Source organism: Prionailurus viverrinus, chromosome D1, assembly GCF_022837055.1.
Source record: "Prionailurus viverrinus isolate Anna chromosome D1, UM_Priviv_1.0, whole genome shotgun sequence".
In the NCBI taxonomy this organism is placed as follows: domain Eukaryota; kingdom Metazoa; phylum Chordata; class Mammalia; order Carnivora; family Felidae; genus Prionailurus; species Prionailurus viverrinus.
Window position 1 is genome coordinate 112,342,503 of NC_062570.1, and position 18,654 is coordinate 112,361,156.

Sequence of the window (18,654 nt, forward strand, 5' to 3'; positions counted from 1 at the left end):
TTAATGCCACTGGTTGTGCACTTTCAAATGCTCAGTGAGGAGAATCCACCTGGACGCTCTTGTGACCCCATACGTCACCTGTCCGTACATCCTCCATTTACCTTCTGCCTTCTTTTAAAATTATTTTTTTTATAACTTTTAAAAAGTTTTCTTTTTAATTTTTTTTTAATTTTTTAAATGTTTTTATTTATTTTTGAGACAGGGAGAGACAGAGCATGAATGGGGGAGGGTCACAGAGAGAGGGAGACACAGAATCGGAAACAGGCTCCAGGCTCTGAGCTGTCAGCCCAGAGCCCGACGCGGGGCTCGAACTCACGGACCGTGAGATCGTGACCTGAGCCGAAGTCGGACACTCAACCGACCGAGCCACCCAGGCGCCCCTAAAAAGTTTTTTGTAATGTTTACTTATTTTTGAGAGTCAGAGAATGAGTGGGGAAGGGGCAGAGGGAGGGAGATGCAGACTCGGAAGCAGGCTCCAGGCTCCCAGCTGTCAGCACAGAGCCCCACGTGGGGCTCGAACCCACGGACCGCGAGATCATGACCTGAGCCGAAGTCGGACACTTAACCGACTGAGCCACTCAGGCGCCCCTTTTTATAAAATTTGTGTTTATTTATCTTGAGAGAGAGAGTGCACACACGTGCACTAGTAGGGGAGGGGCAGAGAGGGGGAAAGACAGAATCCCAAGCAGGCTCTGCACTGGCAGTGGAGAGGCCGATTTGGGGCTGGAAGTCACAAACCACAAGATCAGCGCCTGAACTGAAATCAGGAGTCAGACACTTCACCGACTGAGCCACCCAGGCGCGCCCCCCCCTCCACCTTCTGTCTTTTAACACATCCACAACTTTGTTCCTCGCAGCACTGTGTGGAGCCGACTGCCCACTTTCCCAGTGTGCCTTGCTTCTAGGGATGGTTCTAGATACCACTGGCCTATGACATATTGGTAGACACTTCTGGGAATGCACTGGCTTCTCCATTAAAGGGGAGCGGACACAGCTGCCATGGTGTTCTCCTCTTCTTCCTCGCCTGGAACAGAATGCGACGTGTCGGGTGGCAGCAGCCTTTTGTTGCTGTGAGGCTGAGAAATTGGAGGGAGAGGCTGAATCTCAGGCCTATGTTGAGCTGTCAGATCAAAGCCAGGGACCACCCACCTAGGGTCCTCCCATTCACCCATGTTTCCAGCACACCCTTACTGAGAACATCTTGTTACCGATGCAGGGCATCCAACAAGACAGATAAAATTCCTGCCCACGCGGAGCTTACATTTTTGTACAAAGCCCTATGGAAAGAATAAAGCAGTTTTTGTTGAAGCCATCGTTAAGTGGAATTTCCATTATTTGCAGCCCCAATCTGCCTTTTATTTATACTGGTCTGCTTCCAGGGATGGGGGGGTGACGACAGATAGATGCTCGCAGCTTTGTGAGGTCGCTCTAGCCTCGCCCGCCAGAAGCCCTGAGGCTGGACCGCAAGCGTCTTATTTGTGCCCTCACCTGCCGGCGAGCTTTTCCCCAGTGGGCGGGGCGCTTCATCCACGGCCCGCCTCCTGGCCCCCGGGATTGGTCGAAAGCTGCCTCTCCTCCAGCTGGGCCAATCACGATCCCCCCTTTGCCAGTCGGGATTGGTCCTCGCCGGGCACGTGCAGAGCAATCCCGGTGCCGGCCTTGATTGGCTCACGCGGGGCACGTGACCGACAGGCCCAGGGTCCTCTGCGGCCGAGGCGGGCGGCCGTGGCGTCTCCCGTGGCCCGGCGGAGCTGTGACGGAGACCGCTGTCGGAGCTCGGGACCCGGGGGCCGCCTCTCCGGGAGCCAAGGGTGAGGCGGGCTCCCCCAGACCCCCCGTCCGGGCCCCTGCGCGCCAGCCGGAGCCCTCGCGGCCGCCGCTGACACCCCGCGTGCCGCATGGCAGGCCCGTGGCAGGCGGGGAGCAGGAGGGCTGAGCCCCACTTCCCCGTCGGGCCCCCTCGCTGGGGAGGGACCGCCACCCCCATCCCCACCAGGGCCGGGCTCCCGTTACCGCTTCCGCAGCTTCCCCGAGGCAGGACCTGCGAGGCAGGCAGCCCTAGAGACAACAGGTGCCCGGTGTCGTGGGGGAGCAGGGGCCACGGATGGTTGCGGCAGGAGCTGCACCTAAACGGGTGGGCCGAGGGCAGGAGGCCCCGGGAACTTTCCAGGACAGGGCGGCTCAGCGCAGGGGCGGGCAGGGCCTTGGAGCCCTAGGGAAGCCTGCCTCCCTTACCGGGACTGGGAGGACCAGACGGGAGCCGCGGGCACTGAGGCCGCAGCTGCGGGGGGTGGGGGGGGCTGAGGCGGTGGGGGGTGTCCGGGGAGGGTGGGGGGTGTCCGGAAGGAGAGGCTGCCTCTGTAGGCATTGCTCAGGCAGGGAAGCAGCAGTGCCTGCGATGGGGCAGGACAGGCTCCTGTGCTGTCGGACGTGTCTTCCAGAGGCGGTGGGGGGGTGGGTGTGGATGTGTCTGCCCGCCAGGTTGGGGGGGGGAGGACCAGTCAGCTAATTAAGGGGCCACTTTGAGGTAGTAATAACTGCCCTGAGAAGAGAAGACACGGCGATGTGAGTGGGTGACTAAGATGACTTTTACTCTGAATCTGATGGTTCAGGAGGCGGTGCAGACACAGGGGAAGAACATTCCAGACGCCAAGAGGAGCAGGCAGATTGGAGCCCCCACCTGTGGCAGCAAGGTGAGCAAGGAGGAGCTTGGGGAGGTGGGCGGGGGTCCGACGGCTCCGGATGACGTGGGCCCGGGCCTCAAGGGCAGGGCTGGGGTCCTCGTGGCTGTGTCCGTGTTACCACTAAGCTAGATCCAGCCCTCTCCTTTCGTGGTCCCCCCCCGCCCCCCCCAGCCGTAAAGAGCCGTCACCTTCTCCTCTTCGCTTCGCGACTGCTGCCGGAAAAAGCTGGCCACCGGTGCCCGGGGGGAGGTGGGGGCTGGGCTTCCCTGGCAACCCCTGCCAGGGCTAGAGGTTTCAGGCCACGCGGTTCCCCCAGAGCCTTGATGTCTTTATCGGGACCTTTGTAGTCACATTTATAAACTCTTGCTCCAAAACGGAACCTTTATTTTTAGCTTGCCCAGATGGCAGGCTCCGAGACCTGGTGCCTGTGGCTTTCAGTAAAGCTTCAAAGCTGTGTGGGCCTGTGAGACTCACTTTCGAACTCATTCTGCAGCCATGTGACCGGCTCCTTGTCTTCCATTCGCTTCGCCTCTTCTCCTCCGCCCCTGAGGGTGACTGTGAGGGGCAAGGAGGGGCTGCGCCCGTTGTGCCTGGCGGTAGGAGGCCGAGGGGTGTGGGAGCGAACACACGGGCATCGGGGCTGGGAGCGGTGCGCCGCACGGCCTCGCTGCTTGCAACAGAGGCGGGCTCTGGTGGACGAAGGCCACGCAGGAACGCGCTGGGAGGGTTCTGGGTGGCCCAGAGCCAAGGGAGGAAGCGTTTAGCGGGAGGGCCTGGGAAGGACGGGGCCCAGGGCAGCTGTGCTCCCTTGGTGAGGCCTCACCGTCTTCAGGATGATTTGTCATCGCTAAGAGAGACGACCGTCTTTTCCGTACTTACGTCGTGGATCCTTGCGAGCCTTAAAGCAGATGCCACGTGTAATGAAGCTCTCAGCTGCGGGCCTCTGTCAAGTCTTTGGCAAAGGCAGCCTTTGATCCCTAGGTCCTGGCTTCCCTGATCCCAGGCGAGGGCAGCGAGGTAAACAGGTTACTTCTGAATTGGATCTTCTCCCTCTGTCACACCCCTGAGGCGGTTCGGCTGGAAGGAGCCCCCACCTTGCCCAGCCTCCTGGACCCCTGGCCCTGCACAGTTGACTTTGGAGGGCAGAAAGTGACGGACCCTGACACCAGCAGCCGTTCTCGGGGCGCCTGATGGGGGTTCTCTTTCCTACAGAGGGACTTCACCATGGAGGTTTTATAGCAAATCCTGGGTGGGCCTTCACCGTGGACCTTGGCAAGACTTGGCTTCCTCATCTGTAAAATGGCGCTGTTTGTTCCGACCACAGGGCTGTTAGACCCTCAGCGAGGACAGCGGTCTGGATGGTGCCTGGCACACAGGCACCCGGTAGATGTACTGCTATTTCCAGCTGCCTCTTGCGACCGTGCAGGGAAATTAGCCGAGGTCTGTCTTTTGCTGTGGTCACCTCCCTGGCAGTTCAGAGGCTGTGCTCTCCTCCTGCCCTCTGGGCTCTGGGGTTTGCAGAACACATTTAAGTCGCGTACGCCCCTTGGCAAGAAAGACCGCGAGTGGGCGGTGGCAGGAAGGCTTGATGGCTAGGGGCACAGGACAGGTGTGCTGCCACCGGAGACGGCTGAGATCAGCTGTCTTTGCGTTCACACCTGCTCACCTGGCCGCCCTGAAGGCCAGCCCGCCGTTTGTCTGATCCCCCATCTCCTGTGGGGCCCGGGGCCCGGCTGCCCGTCGGTCTTGCCTGGTGGCCGTGGCTGGTGCTGTGGCGCACCCCTTTGGCTCTGGACACGTGCACGCTTCCGGCAGAGGCAGCGGCAGCGGCATGCGGAACGGGGACCCCTAAGAAACCCTGCCGTGTCTCCCACACCGCCCCTTTCAGATTGTCAGGTGATCGGCTACATTTGTGGCCTGCAGTGAAGAAGTTTGGATCTCTAGTTGACTTTGGCCTGGTACGCAGCGGCACCGGTGAGAGTCTCGCGAGATAAACAGGCACAGCCCGTGTAGGTCCTTGCTCCCTCCAGACGCGTGTTTGCAGAGAGCCCAGAGACGTGGCGAGGGACGCAGCGCGTGGTGTGTCCCTGCCTCCGGGCTGGCTGAGCCATCCCCCACTTGCACCGTGGCCCTGCGGGTGGAGCGGTGGGCCCCGACGTGCTCCCTGCAGCCCGGACAACTTGTGAGATGACAAGGGCTGCTCACATGGCCTTCAGCACGAGGAGTGTGGCGGCGTTGGGCCAGAATTTGTGTATTTCCTGGCATTTTTCTTTTACAAGAAAATCGGACTGTGTGCTGCTGCTTCTTTGGCTTGTAAACATTGGAAAGAGTGCTGGGATGGGTGGCCTCCGTCACTAAAAGCAAATACTTTGTTCATTTTTTTACAAACTCTGCAAACAGTCAACACCGCTGATTTCGACAAGCCACCGACAAGGGCCGCCAGGGGCCAGGCGGCAGCGGGGGCAGCAGGCGGGGGCCCAGGACTCCTGCCCGCGCGCCCCTCTCGCCCACGGGGCCTCTCAGACACGCTCTGTTTTAAGTGAACAAAATAGTGGAAGTAAGAGCAGAGAGCACTTTCAGTGGAAAATTAACTGATAACACAATCTTATTTCAATTTTCTTTTTATTTTTAAATTTAAACGACTGTGTGTGTGGCACAGTCTTAGGATGAAGGCTCCAGAACCATGTCTAGGTCTTCTCAACATTTCATTTCTCGAATCGTTTTTTACTTTACGTTGTGCATTGATACGGGCTTCTCAGTTCAGAAAACAAGGCACTATAACTATTTTATCAGCTACATTAATACAGTGAAGATAGATTTATCCTTTCATTAAATATACAGCATTTGAATACAATATGGTTTTTATGCAGATCAGGTTCAAAACACCCAAGGCACACACTTGATTTTTTTCCTGTTTTTTTTTGTTTTTTGTTTTTGTTTTCTGTATTTATTTGAAGGCTCATATTAAAGTCTCAGAATTGCTATAAACAGAGAATTCCAGAGTAGAAGCAATGGACAGTGCTTGTCATCTTAAACACAGAACGGTAAAGACTGTGGAATGGAGAAACATGGTACAGGAACAGTAAAGAAAGAAAATCACTGATACAGTGCGGCTCGGGCAACTGAAGTGGTCAGGTCTGCTGGAGTCGGAGGATCGCATCTGGAAACTCCCCGAGTCCCCCCCCCCCCCCCCCCCCGGGAGCACGGCTGCCCCGGGGCAGCGGGGGCTGTGCTCCCCCGGGTGCCGTGGGGCTTCCAACCACCCGGTGTCTACATGGAGAGCTACAGGTGTGGACAGACACTCCAGTGCCCTGCTTGTTAAAACGCCTCAAATAAAGTACGAGGGAAAGAAAAACGCTTCGAATTTCTAACCCCCCCCCCCCCCCCCCCCCCCCGCCCCCGCAAGACAAACTGATTACATTGACCTAGAGGAGGTCTGGAAGAAACCACTGGAGGTGATGGGGGTGGTTAAGGTCTGGGAGAAACCACCAGACAGCGAGGCAGGGGGCCTAGGGGAGAGGACACTACGAAAGATCTGAGGCTTAGAATTTTTTGTGAGCACGGAAACATAGTGGCCGCTGTGCAGGTGGAGAATGTGCCAAAACAGTAGAAAGTGCCCAAGAACCAGAGACCTCAGGTTTTCGCTGACGAGGCCAAAGAAGAGGTTCGGTGTTGAAAACCTACTTCCCTGCAGGCAAAGGGATAGCCCGTGTCTCCCCGGCTCAGCTCTTTGCCAAAGGACCCGAATCCTCTTGCCTCGAGGCTTGGGGCCCGCCGGCTTAGCACAACATGGCTGGCTTCGTGGGAACGACAGAGGCCGCCCGGTGCTGTGGCCCCAGAGCCTGGTGGGGGGAAGACCAGCAGGTGGGGGCATCGGGGTCTGTGCCTCAAGGAGAGCTGTGACTCCGGCTCCCCCTCGGCCCCACCCCCACTGCCGTCCCAAACCAGAGAGGACGGCCGGGCCTCGGCCGGGCTCTCGGAGCTCACAGACGTGCACGCCGACACGCACTTGGCTCTGAAGTCAGGCGTGTCTCCGTCTGCGTCACGAGAGCGCTTCAAGGAAGCAGAACCACGGCAGGGGAGCTGCCGGAAGGAAGGTTCTTACTCTTGGACGAAACCTAGTACCTGCTCAGTTGCACGGAGGTAGAGTGGCGGTGTTGTCCTACCTGCGTGAGATCGCAAGCTGGCAACTTGTCCACTCAGACAGCTACACTGTGTGTAATCAGAGCCACAACCTTAGTGCAATCGTATATTTATTTCTCTTACAGTCATTTTGGTTGCCATACAAGAGATCGAAGGATCGGGAGGAAGTGCAGATTACAGGAGCTCGTTTTTTGTTTCGTTTTTTTTTTTTTCTTTTTCAAAATAAAGTTTAAAAGGAATAAAAGCACAAAAGTAACAGCAACACAGAGAATGCGAACACAAGTTACACAAACCGTAGTGTGAAACATATTAGTTTCTAAAAAACAACAAAAAAAAACCTGGTTAATGGGAAAAAAATCCATGTTTGTGGCCCACACACGAAGTCATCGCCAGATCACCTGGGTAATGCTTGCTTGTTCGGTAACCCAGAAAAAAAAAAAAAATCACCATTTTACTAACTAAAGTACCACAGATAACCCACTTTGTGATATGTAGAGTTCAGCAAATCAACAGTCACATTGAGTCATTTTATATTCTATGAATTAACTTAAAATGTGCACAGACACCCTGGAGAAGGTATCTTGGCAGGTGTACATAATTTACATCTGGAGAAATTTTGGTTTTGTATACACAATGTTACAGAGACGAGGCATGTAAATGCAATTTATTTAAATTACAGTAGGTAAGAAAAGTTGATCTGAAAACCCGGGATAGTATTCACATGATCCTTATATGAGCAGTTTGACGTTTGTCCCACCATGGAAGAGGGCCTGGTCCTAACGTGTCCGAGGGGGGCAGGGGGAAGAGCACTGGGCAGCGAGTTAAGTGAGGAACTATTGCTTTCTGGAGCAAAACCATTGGCTGGGGCTCGAGATGGATTGGTCTTGGCAACACGTGTTATTCTCGGTCAGTGCAGGTTCTGCGGGCTCCTGTGACTTTTCTCTAATAAGACAAGGCAGAAACTGATGACTGCTCGGCTCTCGGTTTCCCCTTGCAGTCTGCCCGCTCCTGGTTAGTTGCCCGTGGCTTGAAGTCTAAGAAAGGGAGTGGCAGCCACCCTCACCGCCCGGCCGCCAGGGTCCAGTGGCTCTACAGCCACCGGTGGCCACCCAGCAGCGCCTTTCCCTCACTCGCACCTCGCCCCGGCGTGTCGCCTGGCACTGGCCACGGAGGTGATGCCAGCAGTAGGTAGAAGAAAGGAGGGCCACGGTGAGGCGGTGTACCGACTGGCTTTGGCAGTCTCACCAAATGGAAGACGAATAATGGCCAAACCACCACCTTTACACTTTGTGAACGAGCAGGCGGCCTCAGCAGGCCACCCACGGCGTCCTGGCGCACCCCACGACGGAGAGACGGCAAGGGCACGGGGGGGGGGGGGGGGGGGGGAGAAGCGCCTTCACGTTCAACTGACTTCAAGTAGGGGTGGGGCGTGCAGGTCCAGTCTGACTGCAGAGGGGTTTGGAGCGGAGGAAGGGCCGGAACTCAGTTTCCAATTCGGGGGGCACGTGGCTGGAAAAACTGTGCGTGTGTGTCTGTGTGTGTGTGGGGGTGGGGGTGGGGGTGCATGTTTGTTTTTGGAGAAACCGCTGCATTGTGAATTGTAACCACTTCTGAAGAAATAATTGTCCTTCGATGACGAAGTTCTAGCAAAGATAGAAAATATAACACAGCTCTGCTGGTTCAGATGCATCCAAATAAGGTTGATTTAAAAAGGTCATACTTTTATAATTCCACAGAAATAGTATTATTAAATCACAAAAGTTTTTTTTTCTTTAACTTTCTAGCACTGAAGTGGCACAAAGGCTGCCTAGTAGACCAGCCACTTTTTTTTTCTTAAAATATTGTGCTTATAAACTATCTGTACAACTATTGAAACTTGCAGTAAAGAAAGAGATTTTAAATTGCTAAATTTTACGTGTTCATTCTAGAGCTGTTCCAGACCTAATCAGACACTTGATTGTGAGCGTAAAGAAAAGAAAGGAAAAAAAAAAATACCATGTTTTTATAATTAGAGATGGGCTAGGCTAGTTCTGAAATCATAATAAAAGCCAAAACCTGCTGTTCGAGTTTCTTCCAAGTGTGGGAGAATGTGCTGGAAGCCTGGCTGGATGTCCGGTGATGCCTGTGCAGGTGGTAACCTCCCTTGGAAATTGGAGGTATTGTCACAGGGGAGGGGACTCCAGGGAAGAGAATGGGTGCGACTCGAGAAAACCTCGCGAGAGAGGGGCCTGCCTGGTGCAGCCCGGGAAACCTCCCTGTCTTTCCTTTCTTCATGTGTCTGCTCCCACCCTCAGCCTGCAGCCCACTGCGTGTTCTGGACCCTGGGTCCTGTGTGGACGGACGCCTCAGCCACCGGGTTCTTGAAAAGCCTGTCGTACCGGCCAGACTGGTGGGGTTCCCTGGCCTCAGAGAGCAGAGGGGCGGTCTCGGCAGAGATGCTTACCCTTGGCCGGGCTCAGAACAGAGGTCACCGTGCCCCACCCGGCACCCGGGGAAGATGCCGTCTCCCCCACAGCAGCACATGCCCGCCATTAGCCTTGTGTCTCCCCCTCGTGGTAAAGTGGACGCTCACCTGCTCTGGTCTTTGCAGAACGAGACACGCTTTCCATTTTAAAAACGTGCGAAAGGCAGAGAATCCCCTTCTCACCGCGCCGGGGACGCTCGGCGGACAACTCCCCGCTCTTCCCCTAGAAGAGACCCAGGCGGCCGCGCACCGGCTGGCTCCCGGGGCCGGGCCTCCCCTCCTGCTCGGAATCGTGACTTTGTGCTTTGACTAACTCCACGTGACATCTGTTTGACCACTTTGGAATTATGCTAATAGATTTGCAGAAAGAAAGAAAGAAAGCTAAGCAAAGCCGGGCACGATCCCATCAGACTCCCCACCACGGCCAGGAACTTCCTGGCCAGAGAACCACGGATGCACATCGCGGGAGGAGGCGGGGTAAAGAATCCAACGGAAAAAAACCAGATTCTCTACCTTTGGGGCCCAGCGAGGGGCACCGGAGAGACAGGCCTGGGGTGGCTTACCGTAAGCCAAGTGCAGGAAAGAAAGGAGCAAGTGAGCATGGAGTGTCCTCCCAGAGGCCGCGAACTGAGGCGGGCCGGGGGTGGGGGCGGGAGCTGCCCGGAAAGCAGAGGAGGGAGGTCTCAGGAGGTATCTGGAGCGCACCGGTGTCTGCCTGCGAGAGCCGGGCTCCCGCGCTAAACCGGCGGGGGCGTCCCTGGGACCTGGCAAAGGGAGGTCACCTGCACGCCGCGAGGCAGGCCGTGACTCTCTTTCCGTGGTGGCAGGACTCCCTCCCCTTGTCCCCCGCTGCACAGAAACAGCCCGTGAAGCCCCCGTGCAGAGTGGGGGAGCCGCCAGGCTTTCGCTCAGCCACACCCGGACACACTCGGCGTTTCTTTGGGTACCGGGAGACGAACCCGTGGAATGGGGTTGGCGCTCACAGACCGTGCTTGGCCGCCCGCATATTTCAGTAGAAGCCCATCTCTACTTATAACAAGGAGTCTGTGAAGGTAAAGGAGCAGCCACCCTTATCTGTCCAGCAGCTGTTTCAGAGCCCTTTCTATGTTCATTCTGTGCCCGACCCGAGTCACCCCAAGGTCGATTAGGTCTTCCTTCTGAAGGTTTGGTAGGTGACTGCCATCAATCTCGTTGTCCATGAAGGTCTCTTTATGCTCACCCAAGTTGAGACTTTCCAGCCAGTCCGCCACGTCTGGTTTAGTCCACAGGTGCACAGGCTTAGTCGTGAAAGGCTTATTTGAGATTGGCTGTTGCAGTATGGAGGGGGACGGCGATCTGCTTCGTCCCGCTGGGTTCAAGCCAAACAGGTCCCCGGCCGGGGGCTGGCTTGGAAGGCTAAAGACCTCTGAGAGCGTGGGGGAAGGGACGGCAGCGGCAGCGGGCAGGGGGGCGGGCAGAATCTCCTTGTTCATCTCCGTTGGCGAGACCACGGGGCTCGGGGCGCGCCTCGTTCCTGAGGTCCTGCTCTCAAAGTCTGTGGGCCGGCTCTGCAGGGTGATGGGCTGCGAGGTCCCCGGGCGAACCGTGAAGGTGACCGTTGTGCTCCGTGTACCTGAGACGGTGCTCATGACCTCTGGGCTTCTGAAACGGCAACAAGAGAGAAGGGCGTCACAAGGCGGGTCGCGGCGCGGGGCCTGCGGGACGCAGGTCGCCGAGGAGGCGGCGGGAGACATGCTGAGGGCAGGTGCACTGGCAAGTGAGCGGACGACGCGCCACGCCAGGACCGGGGCAGGGAGGAAGGGGGCAGGAGGCAGAGTTCCGAGAAGACACCACAGCACACGCACCGAGGCCGCCCACCCACCTGGCCCTGCGCGGGGGGGGGGGGGGGGGGGGGGGGGGGGGGAGGTGCGCCTGTGCCGCGGGAGCAGTGAGGGCCAGACGAGGATGGCCACTGAGGCGCTTTTAAGGGCTCCCTCGAAGACCTGAGGTCGGGGCCTGAACGAGGTCCTGCTCCCTGGGTGCGATGTGTCTGGGGACATCACAGGTAGATCGCCAGCGGGAGGCAAGGACGTCTTTTGCCTCCATTTGGGCAGGTAGAAGGTAGAGTGCCCTTCGGGGGAGACTCTCTCTCCCAGCTGCCTGTCAGGCCTTCAGCCTTTCGGCCTGAAGGGACAAGGGCGGGGAAGGGCCCCTGCAGGCTGGCCCTGCTGCAGTGAGTGGGCAGCCCCACACCTAGCTTGGGGGCACTTGGGGTCTGAGGAAACCGTCCACGGACCCTGAGAGCAAGCAAGGAGCGATTTGCCAAGACGCAACCTGTACTGGGCCCGAGCGCTGTGACTTTGCCCAGCGTCGGCAGGGCCGTTTTGTTGCGGGATGGGGTGGTTCGCTCGGGCGGCCTCAGCCCCGCGTGAAGCCAGCGTGAGAGGCTCGCTGGTGGTGTGTCTGATGCTTGGCAAAGAAGCAGCGATCTGAAAGGAACCCCACTGTCCCGAGTGGCAGCGGGAGTCCCCCCCCTCCCCCCCCAAGCCCTTCCTGTTGTGGCAGGTGCAGTCCAGGGGCCGGGCCGGGGGCAGCCTCATCTTTGAGGTTCCGCCTGCACTGGCCCTGAGGGGGTGACGAGGCTGCATCGTGCTACCAGAGGAGGCTCTGGTCTGTGTGCTCGCCTGTACAGAGGGGCCTTCTTAGGTGCAGCCCCTCACTGGCCCTGGCCAGGGCCCGCAGCAGGCCGTCCGGCCCCCGGGGCTCCGGTTCACCCTCTTCCCTGCTGCCCCCAAACTGAAGGCATATCCGTGCCGCTGCCCAGGGACAGCCACAGCCCCTGGAGAGGCGGTGAGAGCAGCTGTGGGTTTCTTGCCTTTTGGGCTCATTCACGGGAGCGTGGATGGACCACCCGCCCCCTTCCGGAAAGATCCCGGCCAAACACCAGTGGGTGCGCGTTGTGAGCCTTTGTCTCCGTGTGTGAGCTGGGGTCCCCTCCCTCCCAGCCGGCGAGAGCGGGGGCCTGCTCGGGAGCGCGGGGAGAGTGGCACAGGTGCTAACGTGGTGGGCGGTGAAAACAGACAAGGACAGGGATGGGGGGGCCTCTATGAAGGGAGGGGTGAGCTGGGCACGCGGCCCGCTCTGCCTGCTCTCTGCCTCAGCTTTCCTTTTGCTGCTGTTTGTTTTCTCTGCCACTGATAGAGTTGGGTATAACCACCAGTCGGCTGCCTCGAGGCCTCTAAGCCTCGTGGCACTTCCCCACTCGGTGGCAGCCGTTGTGGCTTTAAGCACGGAATGCTGGAGCAGCAGTTGTCGAGGGACCCCTCCCCCCCACCCCATCCACAGGCAGCTTCCTGGGGGTCAGGCGCCCCAGGTGGGGTCTGTTAACCCCGTCGAGAAGCCCCGGGGGCTGTGGGTGCTGGTTATACTGGAGGGTAAAGACCACCCATGTGCTACTGCCAGGCTGGGCTACTCAGCATCAAGGGGGAGGAGCCCTGCTGGCGTCCGGCCCCCCACGCGGGGAGAGGGAACCGGCACCTCCCGTATCTAGATCCGGGTTCCCGAGGGAGGGGTCGGCTGTGGACGCAGCAGAGATTTAAGGAGAAGCCTGCAGATTCTGGTGCCCGAGCGGGTTGGAGAGAGCCCACTCCGGTGCCAGCCTGGGCCGCGGCTAACGCCGTGGGGTGCTCTTTAGCGCGGCCTCTCTGCCTGCCCCCCGGTGGTAGGGCACAGCGGCAGGGCCCATCTGTTCGGGGGAAGACCCGTTCGTTCTGCTGCGATAACAGCAATTAAGCAAGATGGTGGAGATGAAATCACGAGTCAGCACAAGGCTGCTCCATCCAGAGGCGATCCGAGTTGGTAACTCGGGCCAAGGACCTTTGGGGGAGGACAGCCGTGCCGTGGAGAGTGGGCGAGCCTCCCACAAGAGCCCCCTTGCTCGGGCGCTGCCTCGCGGCAACAGTCCCGGGGTGCCTTCTCCCAAGGTGACGTGGCGTGGCGACGGCGCCCAGGACCCCGGCTCCGGGCGGCCCCAGCACAGCGGTACGGTGTGGGAGTTGGTCCCCAAGCCCGGGCCCCGTGGCCAGGGCGTGGGGGCGTCTCTGAGCAGAGGCCGCTGGTCGGCACCGCTCGCCCACTGCAAGTATCCCAACCGTCCTCACTTAGCTGGGAGTGTTCATTTTCGAAGGAAAGCTCGCAGGCGGCTGCGTCTAGCGTCAGAGGCGAAGAGGAGGCTCCGCCACACGCGGGTGGGCAGCAGGGAGGGACAGCAGCACACCCCAGAGGTCAAGGCAGTTTCGCGGGCGGCACTTACTTCTGCTCAGCACGACCCTCTTCTGTTAACACCCATCACGAGAGCACGTGAAAATGACAGAATGGAATGGCTTGAGACAACACTGCAAAATTAATTAAAATTAAAACAGAGCAGCTTCTTTCGACAGATGAAACGAAAGCAGTGGTATGGACACTGGACGAGAATCTACTGATGCTCGTCCTTTTTGGCCAAGGAGGCAGGCCGAGTGGGCGGTCCACACGGCAGCCCAGAGCGGAGGATGAACACGGGCCTTGCTTTCGTGGTTACAATGGGAAATTCACGACCCTGCCTTCTGTGGCTTGGGAGCACGTAAGTACAGAGAAGACCGTCGTCAGGGAAAGCCCGTCAAGAAAGAGACAACACGGGGGACGCCTGGGTGGCTCAGGCGGTCGAGCCTCTGACTCTCGGTTTGGGCTCAGGTCACGACCTCCTGGTTCATGAGTTCGAGCCCCAAGTTGGGCTCTGCGCCGGCAGCGTGAAGGCCGAATCAACGTGCCCTGTGCGGGAGGGCGCCCCTTGGGTTCCCGTGCTTTGCTGCAAATCTACACAGTAGGAGATGAGAGCCCGGCGGCTAACGATGGGGGGGACATCAGATCTGGCCACGTGTCTGGGGCCGGCCCCTGACCCCTGCGGGATAGCGCCCCGGAAAGAGTAACCGGGAGAGTCGGAGAGGCAGGGTGAAGGCCGGCCCTGGGCTGGCCCATCCTGCCCTCCTTCTCGGTAGCTCTGTTCCTCGCGGTTCCCCCACGCTGACAGTATTCACAGGATCCTCCTGGTGGCAGAGATCATTACGTTGCTAAGCGACTGCTGGGTTCCCGGGCGGAACACACAGGAATCTGTTGCCCTCGTTTGGAACACAGACACACACGCGCACGCACACACACACGCGCACACACACACTCTCCCTTGGATCAGCACTCTCTATGCCGCCTTTTAGATCAAATCCACATGGAAGCGGAATTAAAGCAAGAACTGAGAGCTAACCAGGGACGTACCCAGAGACGTGCTGTTATGCCATCAGTCAGTACTGGGTACCTGGGATGGGGGAAGGCAAAGTCAAGCGGCTTTTTCACTGTGTTTACAAATTCCGTCTCGCTCCGGAACAATCACCACTGAACGTGGGCCAGAGGCCGCTCAGTGACGACGGCTCGGCGTGTTTGCTGCCCGCGCTTAAGCTGTCTGCACAGCGTTTCGACAGGTGGGGCGTTACAGACACACGGGGGATGGGGAGGAGAACCAAGTCAGGACCAAGCCTGCCCGAGGTCCGAGCGCTGCCATCGGTGTCTCTCCCCGACTCCACGCCTGGGGCCTGTTGCTGCCTCTGATGCCCAGAACTCACAGCCACCCCGGGCCCTGAGCACCCCGATGGCCCCAGTCTGTCTGCATTCGCCGGGCTCTGGCCCACAGTCGGTGTGCAGTGTCGTTGCTGTGTGGATGGCGGGTGGAGACAGTTAAGCTTGTTTCCTGATCGGCGTGTTAAGTGACATGACCGAGGTTACAAGAGCCAGACTGGGCGCGTGAGCGGGTGCCTTGGGTCCTCCCGCCAGAACGTTCACGTCCAAGCAGGTCAAGAAGGAACCCAGGTTTCAGGGAGAAGCATTCACCCACTGATGCGTTCCCGCGGACCGATCCTAATGTCCAGACCGGAAAGAGAGACCCTAAGGACCAGACTTGCAACGGGAGGTCGCGTGAGCAAGGGGCAGCCCGCAGCCGGGCCGGGAGAACCCTCTTGGAACACGGTCTACGAGAAAACACACCGAAAGCAAATTTCGCGAGCCCCTGTAAGTAGCACTCGCCTAATTATCTGCACCGACATCCCCTTAACACTTCAATCGGGGGCCACGAGATGATAAAGCCAGCCTGACGGCACTGAGGTTATGAAAATGCCATTAAGCAGCTTCTGTTACTGAGCCAGGTTTGAAGTCTGTGCTCTGGGACCAGCTGGGCACAGATAATTTTTTAACAACCCAAATTGATTTATTTTAAAACCAGGAGGCTCTCAGGACCAATATTGCAGAGTTGCCGTAGAGCCGGAGGCAGGGGCCAGGCGAGGGCTGACACAGGGGGCGGCCATGTGGGGGCCTCAGAAGGGCAGCCAGGAGCTTGAGGGCCGCTTTCCCGAGGACTGGGCCCTGCTCACACCTCCAGGCAGCCTGGACCCCCACCCCCGGGGCCTCCAGGGGATGACTTTCCTCCCCCACAAGCCCATCTGTGTCTGGGCGGTGGGGAGGGCCAGGCCCACGTTACCGCTGGGCCCACCGAGAAGGGTAGGTGATCCGGAGGGGCCTGGGGACCCAGCTGATGCCAGGCCCTCCGGACGGGAGCCAGACGGGGATCCCTACCAGCTTGTGCTGCCCTTGTTCCTCCCGGCACACACAGGGTCACAGTGAGACTGACTTTCTGGGGCCATGGGATGCTGGGAAAAGAGCAGCGTGCGTATCTCGCTTTGGAAACGATGTCTGGGGCGCCACAGCGTGTAAGTCAGGCCAACGGAGCTGTTCTGCGTTCCTGAGGCCCTCGGCCTTTGGATCTACCCCCTCGTCTGCGGAGCGCAGGACCGCTGGCCTTTGCACGTGGACCCTGAAGCAGCTTGCTGAAGGGTACCTGTGCCACCACGAGAGCCGCCTGGCTGCCGGTAATCTTCATGACACGGAGATGAGGTCAGGCTAAGCCTGGAGCAAGCCCGGGATGGCCGCCGTTGCTCGGAACGCAGTTCCGCCACCCCCCACGGCCTGCCAGCCCTCTCCGGGGGGCCTCAGTTTCTTCGGTGTGGAGAGCGCTTTCTGGCCTCTGGGCTTTGTGCTCGCGCCCCCGTGCCTGGGACGCTCCGCTCCTGGTTTTCCACACAGCTGGCTCCTTTTCGTATTTCAGGTCCTTCAAAGGTCCCTTCCTCAAGGACGGTCACCTCCTTCCTGCCCATGCGCACTCCGACTTGACTCGTGAATATACTTTCATTCCTTTGTGGCACTTGCTGTGCTCTGGGTTTGTCTCATCACTTATTGTCTGTTTTCCCCCTCGCGAGCGCAGCTCCCCAGAGGAGAGACCTGGAACGTCGTCTGGTTCGGGGGTGGGTCCCCAGGCTCAGGAGAGTCGATCACTAACCGTGCATCTGCTGCCCAGTGTCCCAGGGCCCGGGCCCCTGTGGGCGTGGACCCCTCCTGCTCCGCTCGGCCCTCCGGCCTGGCACTGGTTCCTACCACACTGCAGCCTGGGGACTCCCGGCCAGTGAGGCTTCCGGGCCCAAGGATGGTGTCCCCTCGCTTCCCAGCTCTGCCCTGGGGGAGCCTGCCCTCGCCACGCCACCTCCGGCAAAACGTCAGGCACTCCCCAGCGGGGAGAACACCACTCGTGGGGACCCTCCAGCACAGTGGAGGGAGGGTGGCCGGGCCGGCACCCTGACTCTGAGCTTCCCGGGAGCGGCCGGGGCTCTGCTGCGTCCTCACCCACTCCCTGCCCTTTGATCTGGGTTGACACTCTCTTCAGAGTTGAGGCTGCTTCCTGGAAAAGTCAGCCTGCGCGGCCGAAGGCGCCCTTTCCCCTGAGCTGCCTGCCTGGCAGGGTGTTTCCAGGTGGTCCGAGGAGGCACCTCCCACGGTAGTACGCGGGAAGGCTGCCTGCTCACCTTCTTACCAGGTATTCGTAATCAGACACCCCCAGACCCGTGTCCTCTCCGATCTCAGGGAACGGACACGCGTGTCCCCCGTGAGCGAGGGCCTGTCGCTCTCGTCGCCCCTGTCCCACCCTGGGCTCTCGTGAGAAGTGAGGGTCTCACCGCACTTGTTAAGAAGGACCCGAGGGGGCAGGTGACCCCAAAGGGGTGAGCTCCAAAACTCGGCCCTCTCGGGAGACCACACCGTTTCTGTGGGGATGCGATTCGCGCACACGGCCGCCCCTCCGTCTGCCTAGAAAAACCTTTCCCTGTCCTCAGGAGGACGCCCTTCATCGAGGGCCCGGGCCTCACGCCGCCAGGGCCGTGCTGGCAGGAGCCTCGAGATGCATGTAGACGTGGCAGGGAGCGTCCTGGCGGGTGAGTTTGCAGGCTGTGTCTGCTCCCCAAACGGGCAAATACCCAGGTCTGACAACCAAGGCAAGACCCAGCAGGGGAGAGGCCTGCTCCGGGGACAGACCCACAAGCGGGGGGGGGCAGCCCGGCCTCCCCTCCCGTCCCCTGCGCAGCAGCTGTCACCAGCCTCACCCTTGCCAGCAGCCCACATCCACTTAGGGCTTTGCCTGGTGAGGCCGTGGGATCAGCAAAGCCTCGGTAGCCGGCAGAGTGCCCAGTTTAGTGCCCAAAGGCAATGACTTTCCTCTCCGTCCTTGGGCCTCGGGGCCATCGGCTGCCACCGACGTCAGTGCCAGCCTTGGCCGAGAGCAGAGGATAGGACGCCAGCTGCGGGTGCTCATCGCTGCCGGAGGCCGTCTGGTGACCAGCAGAGAGCTGCCTTGGGTGTGCGGCGGGGCTCGGGCGAGCCACCCTCGGCGAACTCAGCCCCGCAGGCGGGTTGGCCGGCCGCGCCTTCCTCCCAGGCTGTTCTCTGGCTCCTCCAAGGGCGCAGGAGTCGGACCCTGAGACGCCCCCTGGGTCGGAGGTCGGGCTCTCTGCCTTCCGGTGGAATACCCTGGCCAGGCGCTCCCCCTCTCGGCCTCCGGTTTGCTCCTGTGCTCACCGGGCAGAAGCTCAGGCCCCGCAGAGCACGGGGCCCGGCATCTGGTGAGGCCTCAGTAGGTGCCGGCTGATGTTCGCGTTGTGAGTGAATTGGGTTATAAATAGCAGAACGGACCGGGGGCGGCTGTCCTTGGCTCCTGAGCACCGCTTGGAGGCGGTCCTGCAGCAGCTCTCCAGAAATCCGGCGGGTTCGGCCGGGTGACGTGTGCCCCGAGGCCCCTCCCCGCTAGGGGAGCGCGGGCAGGGAAGCCCTGGGGAGGCGCAGCTCGACGCCCGCTGCCCCCGACCCCCGGGGGTGCTCACCCGGTTGGGGAAGGCACGGAGGAGGCCCCTGGACCGGGGAGGGGAGCCTCGGCAGCCTGAGCCCTGGACTCCTCCCTCGGGACCCTCCCATGCATGCTCAGAC

At 59.5% G+C, this 18,654-nt stretch overlaps 1 protein-coding gene across 11 annotated transcripts in view; it reads right to left on the reverse strand.

The window, feature by feature from the left end:
- SHANK2 (SH3 and multiple ankyrin repeat domains 2) overlaps positions 1–18,654 on the reverse strand; it is a 516,273-nt gene that overhangs the window by 6,600 nt on the left and 491,019 nt on the right. For 8 of the 11 annotated variants that reach the window (XM_047877830.1, XM_047877836.1, XM_047877835.1 and 5 more), the window contains one exon: positions 6,921–10,932. In XM_047877830.1, the coding sequence (XP_047733786.1) occupies positions 10,362–10,932 (571 nt within the window). In that variant the 3' untranslated portion in view covers positions 6,921–10,361. Of the gene's footprint in view, positions 1–6,920; positions 13,665–18,654 lie in introns of those variants that run through there. The other 3 variants (XM_047877838.1, XR_007156245.1, XM_047877837.1) reach the window with 3 other exon arrangements.